Source organism: Lolium rigidum, chromosome 6, assembly GCF_022539505.1.
Source record: "Lolium rigidum isolate FL_2022 chromosome 6, APGP_CSIRO_Lrig_0.1, whole genome shotgun sequence".
Taxonomy (NCBI): domain Eukaryota; kingdom Viridiplantae; phylum Streptophyta; class Magnoliopsida; order Poales; family Poaceae; genus Lolium; species Lolium rigidum.
The window spans coordinates 339,389,453-339,399,296 of record NC_061513.1 but is presented as its reverse complement, the minus strand read 5'-3'; the positions used below and the strand labels follow the sequence as shown (position 1 = coordinate 339,399,296).

The following is a 9,844-nucleotide window of genomic DNA, read 5'->3' as shown; positions in this document are numbered from 1 at the left end:
AATCACACCGTGCCATATGGGCCTGGTGTTTCCGGCTGGACTACGGCGGCGAGGGGGTCGCGGGTAACCGTTGGGCGGAGGAGAGGGGTTGCGGTATCTGTCTCGTCCGGAGTACATCGCATCCTTTCCCTTTCTTGGATCCGACGGAGGCGTCTGTGACGGGACGGGGATCGGATTTGGGTGTTCCCTGGCCCTTCTTCTGCGCTCTGAGGATCCGGTGTGTGATTCATCATCGGGATGCCGATCGGCGCGGGCGTCCTTCTGCGCGGTAGATACACGCTTATCCGGATTGGATTCCAACCTCGCGCGAAGTATCCGCCTTGCTCGCTCGCTGCATTGCTGAAGTGACAAGTGTGCGGAGATGGTTGATATCAACTTCTTCGTCCTTCTTCTTCAAGCAATTCCGCTCGCTTTCGCATGTTGTCCTTTGGAGTTTCCAGCGGCTGGTGAACTGCGGGTGTGTTAAAGGCTATCCTGCGAGGCGGAATTGCTTCTCTGACAATGCGATCAGCCTCCGCCTGCGCATAGGTCATTTTTACTTCCCACTCAGCCCTCATGCTCTTGATGTGCTCGAGTGTGGTAGTAATCTCGCGGTCCTGTCTGTCGAAGTTTTCCGGCCAGTGCCGCATGATCCGCCCTTCCTATCTTTAATGCAGCTTCGGTGTCGGCGAGCCTCTTGGCCGTGGCCGCATCTCCTTTCTGGCGGTCTCTAGAGCCTCCGGATCCGCGGCGTCGCCCGGAGTTATAGGTGTGTTAAGAACTCGCTCGCGCGGCCACCTCTTCGCGCGACAGGATTTCCTCCGAGGGAGAATCCCTTTGGGGTCGCACCCGAGACACTGGAGATCCTTGTTGGGATGGTTCAGATTGGCTAACTTGGTCTCCAGATCCGGTTTGTCCCAGCGCTGCTACCGTTGCGAGAACCTGCTTCGGCTGGGAGGAGTTGACTTCAGGCTGATCACCGAGACCATACTCCTCCAACTTGCGTACGAAGTCATCAGATTCCATGGACGGGGTGTCTCCGGAAATTGGACTCAGATTGCCCAAGATCGACTCTTCAACCGGAGCTTCGCTTTCTCCGACAGCCGAGCCTCGATCCGAATCCGCGCCGCTTTCCGGTGCCGCTTCCTGCTCGGGACCAGCTCCAACTTCTTGAGGGGCGGTTCCGGCGGTATGGGCCAAGAAGTGTACGAAGTGGCACCTCTGCTTTTCTAACACCTGGGAGACCCAGGCGGATCTGCATTGGTCTTCCACCTTTGTTTCTTGCTCAGGGGCGGATTGGGTGGGCTTTGAAATTTCCAGATCTAAGGCGGAATCTTCCTTGGGAAGTTCCTGCGTCTCGCATTGGATCTTCGCGACGGCGTCCGGCTCGCGGCGGTCGTGGTTCGCGTTACTTACTGCTGGGTTTCCGTCGGAATCGACGGCTTCCCGATGAAGATGTGTATGCCGCCAACCGGGATGATGGAGAGCTTGACGGGGTCGGTTTTAGCCGGAATCCAACACTCATCCGGAGGGACGATCGGCAGATTTCCCGGCGTAAAGGACACGCCCCACGCCGATGGTGTCGTCGTAGCTTCCCATGACGGAACCCTCCCGGTTCCGGCCTCCGTACGCCGCAGCCCCACGGTGGGCGCCAACCGTCGTTGCCTAATCGACGGTACCTCGGAGGAGGGATCCTCACGAGGGGAGAAGAAGTAGGGGCCATAGGGCGGAGTGCACACGGGACGGTGGTACGCGATTTACCCGGCCTTCGGAACACCCGCACGATGACGGGCCTACCGCCGCTTGTCCGGAATTATCCGGGCGCTTTCGCGTTGTTACAATGAGTTGTGGTTGTCCCCCTAGGGCTCCCGGATCCGGCTTATAAAGGCGCACGGATCTAGGGTTTACACGAGAGTCCTAGCCGGATTACGTATAGCCTAACTACGGTACAATATCTTGCCGTGCACGTCACGGATCCGCCTTCCATACACGTCGTCCCGGATCCGGGTTCCTCATGGGCCTCCATGGATCCGGGTCACTCCTATGTCGGTGCGGATCCGGCTCGCCGATCTCGGCTGGACTTCTTCCTTCATAATCAACAGCAACTGGGCCGCCCGATGGGCCACATGCCTCATCACCATCTACGGGCCACCCGGGCTTGCCGGATCTAGGCACTGTCGATGGTACACCTATGAAGTATACCCACAACAGTGAGAATGAACAGAAAAGAGGAGTGGAAGGAAAAGAAGACCACGGAGTGTCGTCCGCGCCCGCTGTCTCGTAGAACCGGACAGCCCCTGATATATCCTCCACCACGCAATACTACTGGAGTAGTCCGGAAAGTGACAAAGGACGCCGCACCGCGCCGCGGAATTGAAGACCCGCGCGCGGCCATACCCTGACAAAGCGAGGCCGATCCGATCGAGTGCCGCGCGGCACGAAGGGAGAAGACGGCGTCACATCGGCCGCGTCCCTCTCCGGCTCAAGAGCGCCATCACCCATCATTCCTCCCCTCTCAACTCTCATGGCGTGCGCGCGTTTGCTACTAGCTAGCTAGATAGAATTGGGTGGTGCCACCACATTCCTCACGACATATCTAGCATGGCGATACAAATACGTCAATTCTATCCGTTTAGATTTTTTTTGTTTTTAGAACATTCGGGCATCTCCAGTGGGGCGACGCATATTTATGTCCGTTTGCGTCGGGCACGGACATAAAAAACGTCCGCATGTCCGCATGCGTCTGCCCCTTCTCCAGCGGCAGGGACGCATTTATTTGACCGCATGCGTGATTAGAGAGGAGAGAGAGGGAAAGATTCGCTTTGTGTGGCTAGGAATAAGCGCATGCGTGATTAAAGCGAGGAGAGAGAGGGGCTGCACGCAGCCCAACCGGACACAAACGGACGCGCGGACGCGTCCACAGAGACGCATTCCTGGCGCATATTTGGTCCACGTTTGCGTCAGGACGGACACTACGGACGTTTTGCGTCGCCCCGCTGGAGGGCGTTTTTTGTCCATGCAGACGCAAACGGACGAAAAACGTCCGTTTGCGTCGCCCCGCTGAAGATGCCCTTCTACCGTTTAGATCGATCCGTGGAAGAAATTTGGGTCGCCGTTTAGCTTACCAGGCCAGCGCGCACTGTGTCCACGCTGGCCACTTGGCTCGCTTACCAAAGATAAACAAATAAACTAAATTTGAATAAATTTCAAAAACCTACATATTGCATTCATTCAAACAGAATTTACATTGAAAAAAAAAATAAACCCTAATTTCCAGCGCCACCATCTTCTTTGTCGTCGGCAGTGGCGTACGCAGCTGGGTGGCTGGGTGGGCCGTGGCCCACCCTTATTTTTTGGAAAACCATTAATATTTAGTCATTTGGGTAAATTTTATCGCACATAGGCAGGAAAAATTAAAAATTAGGAGGTGTGCCCACCCTACAGATTTCTTGTGCGTCCGCCACTGGTCGTCGGAGACGATTTCAATGAATGGCGGAGGCGTCCATAGTCCCTGCTGCGCCTCAACAAGCGCGGTGATCGCAACAAGATTCTTGTTTGGCGTCGACTAGTCGACAAGCTAGATGAATGGAAGAAGTCATAGCTGCTCAATGTGCGTGGTGTATCACTCGCTTGTATGGCATCTTTTTGATGAGGCCTCGTGGGACTTGTGCCATAAACCACTCACGGTATTAAAGATTATATTGTTTGTGGAGAATTAACACCCTCATATTTGGAGAAAACCAACTATTAAGAAATAGAATCTTGAAGATACACAGATAGGTCTGCAATGTGTAGTGTGTACAACCCATGTGAGCATCATGAGATGACCACCCATAGGGATAGAATGTCCACATCAACCAAAAATTATATCATAATCAAAATCCATAACCAAGAAATAGTGGCGGCATCCTCCAAATACTAGGCACGCTATATCGTGCTATATTCTAAATAGAGTTTTGAAAAAAAAAACAGCAGATAAAATCTAAAATAAAGGATTTCGGTCCAAAAGTGACAGATTCATACATACATAATCACATGCAAAAATCGTTTCTCCAATTTTTTAGAAGCCTAACATCAATATTTCAAGAGGTTGGTAACGATATTGTATAAATTATTTGTTAAAAATTATCAGTATTGCCGACATTATCTTCAGATTCAGAAGAAGAATCAACAGATTGACGTTCATCACCACAACAAATAAAAGGAAATTTCTTATTTTCTTAACGAGGGAAACTCAAATCCTTGTATCAATAAGCTGTAAGAAATAGCGAGTTTTCCCTATGATGTTTTAGCGCGATATAATATGCTATTTCCAAATAGCATCACAACATGTAAAATTACAAGAACTATGGACTGTCAAAATATGTTGTAGCACGCTATTAGCGAAGAAATAGCGTGGTATTTTAAACTTGTGCATGACATACCCTAAACATTTATGACACGTGTATTAAACAAAATCTCTATAATAGCATCTCTAAGAGTTACCGTAAAAGTGCAAACTGCAAACGCGAGTTCGGGCCATTGAACTCGTGTTTACGGATCGAAAAATTGTTGGCGGCTTGGCGCGGAATAGAGCCTGCAGAACGAACATGTAAAACATAATATAAAAAGCCCGTAAAACGAACATGTTCTATTTTACAGGTTCGGTTTGCGGGCTCTGTTCTGCGCCAACAACATTGAACCCGTAAACTAGGGTTTTTCACATATTTCATATGCAAAATGGTAAAACACAAACATAAAATACATACAACAACCGAGCATAAATAATCTAATAGCAGTTCTGTGCACACAATAATCATCCAAATTATTACAACAATGTCTCAACCAAATTGCAATACAATTTCCAAATAATTGAACAAATAAACAAAAGTTTTCCGAATGGTTCATCGCACACATACATTAATATGAATTGAGCATAAAAGAAGGAAAGATCATGAGTGATGGCCATGCAGCTGCCAGTGGTGCATTTTGAGATCACAGGTGCATTTTGAGATCACAGACGAGTTGTGCATGAGTTGCCCCATTTTCAATCTGTTGATGCGTTTCAAGGAAATCTTATATGCGGTCGGGGTTCCGCTGGATATAGTTGCGGCCCATCACCGAGCCGCGCCTCCTATTCAGCAGGCTCGCGCAGTCTTCCAGCTCCTTGACGGTGAGCATGAGGATGGTGGTCTCGTTTTCGTCCTCGTGGAGAAGATCATCGATATTAGAATCGTTCGAGGAGGACGAATCGAACAGATCACCATCGTCGATCTCCTCTGTTGAGTTCATCCTTGAATCAGGCGGCGCGACGGCGAGCGGACCGCGCAGGTGAGGGGAGAGACGCGGGCGGGATACGGGGCACCGAGGGAAACGGGTAGGGGCGAAATTTCAGCGCACCTAGATATAATGCGAGTACAGGTTCTCGTTCAGTTCGGCGTCCGAGCCCATGTATTCGAACCACAAGCGGGTTTTTTTGGGCGCCCCTTAAACTTTTTTTATGGATTTCCACGTTTACATAACTGATTTTTATCCTTTTTTGAACCAAACCCGTAAATTATTGTTATTTTACAGTTTTCGCACTTTTACAGAATTGTTAAGTAATTTCTAGAGATGCTCTAAGCGAACAAGTTTCCCAACCTTCCACAGGTTCTATACAACGGCTGAAGGACCGAAAATAAGTACAAATGCCCCATTGAAATTTTGTAGTTTTGGATGAACTAGGGTTTCCTTGAACTTGTAAAAACCGACGGGCATCACCTTGCTCTCAATAATAGAACGACCAGGTACGTGGCAGTGACATGCTACATGATCTGCTACCAAATAAGACTAGACAAAAATGTACTAGCAGTACCAAATAAAGTCCCGCTAGTACGTACGAGCTCTCGATCCCTCCCGAGAAAAGAAAGATCTTGCGCATATGGGACGGCGACATTCACGAACGGACCGATGTGCGCGCGGCCGGGCTATGCCCATCTTCTTCCACCTCCACCATAGAGGAAAACGACCGGCCGTCGGCTCCGGGTGGCGTCGCGGTCGCACTCCGGGAGGCTCCACGGCCGCATCGCCCATACTGCTCCAACCATCCCTGTTCCAGGTCGCCCATACTGTTCCAACTATCCACTGCACACTCCATCACTACCACGTCACGCCAAGCGCCAAGAACAGTCGCGATCAGGTTTCATTCGCAGTTATACTGAGCAAATCTAGCAAGGAACACATCACAGGCAGTGTAGAAATAGGGTAACTGAACATATATATTATTACTGGTAATAAACATCAAGATATTACAAATACGTTGGGGACTTGAGTTGAGTTCATCGCCATTGGATGAACCAATAGAGAGATTAAAAGCCGCCGCCGCTAAGCAGCAGCAGCTGAATGCGTAAGTACAAAATAAGCTGTGGGGGATCATCCTCTTGAGAAGGATTACAATAGCAAAATGTGAAAATCAACTAAGGGAGACGATAAGCAACATCAGCTCCACTAATCACAGGAATCAAGTCCACCTTCCTTCCTTCCAGCAACCTCAGCTTCACCTGTCACCCACCAGCTTCTTCCAGGATGGAGGAATATGACGGTTCCAAATCTATGGAGCTTCTACCCTTCCTTCTTCTGGCAACAATCTTTTTTTGGGTAAAATTCCTACCACCTCAAGAACCCCAAAACGAATCCACCTCCTTCGAACCGTCTTGCCTCCCTTCGCCCGGCCGAGAATATTCACAGGGGAGAGATAGATAGATGTATGTACAGGAACTGGAAATAGCAAAAGAAATTTCGAGGATTTTTTTTTGGGGGTTGGGACCGTCTTGTTGAGCCTGTCGTCGCCGTGCCATGCCATGCGTCTTGTTCGGCGGTCAGTTGATGAGGTCGGAGACCCAGCCGACGTCGGGGCCGGCGCCGTAGCAGCTGCTGCCGGACGCGGCGCCGTCCCTGGAGAGCCGCTCGAACACCTTCTCGCGGAGCGCGCGGCCGGACTCGACCCTCTGCACCGGCTCGTCGTCGTCCATGAAGCGGAGGTTGAGCGGCTCCAGGTTGGCCATGAAGCCGGCGGCGTTGGCCGGGGTGGCCATGGGGGTGGTGGGGAGGCTGTAGAGCCCGCCCCCGCCGCCGCCCTTGGGGGAGCCGTACGCGGCCGCGGCGGGGGAGAGGTGGTAGCTGCTGGTCCAGCCGCCGGACGGGGACGACTGCGCCTTGGAGAGGCGCAGCTGGCGGAGGGAGGCCATGACGTCGTTGACGCCGGGGGAGCCGACCCCGGGCCATGCGCCGCGGCGGAGCGCGTCGGGCGACATTGGCGGGGACTCGGACGGCGGCGACTTGGGCGGGGAGGAGAGGAGGGTGCTGGTGGGGGAGGAGGACATGGTCTTGCCGGTGAGGTAGGACTCGAACGCGTGGCGGCGGAGCGGGGAGCCGTCGTATGACTCGGCGAGCGGGGACAGCGGCGTGCCGGAGTTGCGGGGGCTGGCGTGCTGGGCGGGGACGGAGCGGAGCTGGTCGGGCGTGTGCGCGAAGAAGCAGACGCGGCGGCGGCAGGCGGTGCCGTCCTTGCATGGCTGCGTGCGGTAGCGCGCGGGGTGGAGCCAGCACTCGAAGACGCCGTGCGCGTAGTCGCAGCCGTCGCCGCGCTTGCAGCCGCCCTTGCGGAAGTCGGGGCAGGCGGCGCCGGAGTAGTGGAACTTGCGCGGGTCGCGGCGGCGCGCCTTCTCGCCCGGGTGCGCGAAGGGGCACTCGGTCCAGTCGTGGCTCCGGCCGCGCGCGCAGCGGCGCACCTTGAAGTCGTACATGCGGAACTCGTCGCACGCGTACGCGTCGGCGGCGGCGGCCATGGCGGCAGCCTCGTCGTCGTCGTCGGAGGCGGGGTCGAGGGGGAGGAGGTCGTTGCGGGGCAGGTACTGGCGCAGCGCGGCGAGGAGGTAGGGGGTCATCTCGTCGCCGTTGCCGCCGACGTCGACGCCGCTCACCGGGAGGCTGCCCCACGGCGGCACGCTCACGCCCTCGCTCATCATCATCATGGCTGGGTGTGGATGGTACTCTGCCTCGAGCACTATGGTTGCTCTGCTTCGGTGAAGTGGTCTACGGCAGATCTTGTGGACTGGGCTTACACGAGAGAGGACTTGCGGTGGGTTTGTCGTCGGAGTTGTGGAGAAGAACAGCAGGAGGCGCGGGCTTATAAACAGCTCCGCTAACCCTAGGGTTGGCAACTAACCATGGTTGGGGTAACCGCGGTCAGGCAAACGGCGCGGTCGTACAACTAACTGACGCCGTCAGCGATCAGCACGGCGGTGGCCGGTCAGAGACTCCACACATCTCACTGACACCATGCCCCACAGTACCCCAGAACAGATCGTCAGTGAGGGGCAGGCCACGCGTCGGGAGGGTAGGCAGGGTGAGAGGCATGCGGAGGGCGAGGTGTCTGAGGGCGCGCGGGGGGCGGGACACGTCCTACGATCTTTTAATTCTGGGGCGCCCTACGTGGTATAGGTTGGGGGTTTTGGGAATTTTGGCGTCCGGTCCGGTCCGGGGCGGGCGTCGTGGGGTGGAAGATATTGGTTCGTGTAGTTTCTGGAAACCTTGGGTAGGGACTGGTGGCGCGGCTTGGACACATGCATGCATCAGGGTTTTGTGGTGTGGGTTCGTGGAGCGCATCCATCAGCTGGGTGTTGCTTTTCCCATGCCCAACCCTCTGTGTGTGTGTGTGTGTGTGCTCCCTTTCCCTGTCATGTGCGTGTGTCTCCTTTGGCTGCATCCCCGTTTTAGAACCATACCGCTATCCATCCGCTTCCTAATTTACCAGAGCAGATATTTAATTTCAGTGAGTGAGTAACAACTCATACGAGATAATTTTAAGGATAGATATTTTGCAAGGTCAAAATATGGCATACTTCAGGTATATTTAGTTTTATGGGCCCTGAATGGGTGCATAACACATTTATTTTCTTTTCTATAACCTCGATATTTTTCTCGAATTGGAATAGTAAACAATTGTATTATACATACTCCATCTTTCTATACTCGGATCATGATTCTTAAAACACCAAATATATATCTAAATTTTACCTCCGCTGAAAAAATCACTAGATTTAGGATATAAGAGAAGAACAATAGTAGGAGAACAGTTACGCGAAAATAAAGATTTGAAATGCCATGATAAAACATAATGTGGAACAATCAACACATGGTTTAAACCAAAAAATATTTTAAAATTGAAACGGGAAACATACATGAGAAATAAATATGTGAAAAATGTTGGAGAAAAAATAAGAAGTTAAATAGACGAAACGCAAAAGAAATTGTTATGAATAAGCAAACAAATGCGAAGAAACCGCAATTCTGCAAACGTGACCTCGCTTGTAATAACCACATGAATAGAGCGGCCAATTATCCAACACTAAGCGCAACCGTAAGTAAACATAATTTATGACATGTGAGGGTACATCGTGAAGTGATTTTCTAAAAATATTTTCTTATATTCAACCATCGAATGTGATACCAGGTTCGTTTGTTCACATGGTTCCAAACTTCTTAGGAGTACACAACGTGTTTGAATGTTCATCGATTTTACTCGAGAAAATACGACCACCTCTAAGGCTAAGTAGTTTTCTATTATCGTATAGAAACTCAGTAAAAGTACACCCCCACTATTCACCTATTGTAATGTCCCAGGTTTAGAGACGATCGAGGGGTAGATTTTAGAAAGGGATGTGCATTGCATAGCAAATTCTGGGGAAATTTCGCGCTTTTAAACAAAAAAACTGCATCGAAGGGGGGCAAGTTTCTCTCTCGACACCTTACAAGGTTAGGGTTTCGAGAGTGCGACAAACTTGCAACTCACCTAATTAGTTTAGGGTTTTGAGATGAGAGGGGAGAGTTTGCATCACCAACTTAA

General features: G+C 51.7%; 1 protein-coding gene across 1 annotated transcript; it reads right to left on the bottom strand.

Moving 5' to 3' along the window:
* Positions 1-6,754: 6,754 nt before the first annotated feature.
* Positions 6,755-8,083, bottom strand: LOC124668063 (zinc finger CCCH domain-containing protein 2-like). Its single transcript, XM_047205269.1, has one exon. It carries the CDS (start codon positions 7,968-7,970, stop codon positions 6,816-6,818), a length of 1,155 nt encoding a protein of 384 aa, XP_047061225.1. The 5' UTR covers positions 7,971-8,083; the 3' UTR covers positions 6,755-6,815.
* Positions 8,084-9,844: the final 1,761 nt, after the last annotated feature.

Bases quoted from the DNA above. Each gene is read 5' to 3' on its own strand.
- LOC124668063 (XM_047205269.1), bottom strand. From the start codon at position 7,970: ATGATGATGATGAGCGAGGGCGTGAGCGTGCCGCCGTGGGGCAGCCTC.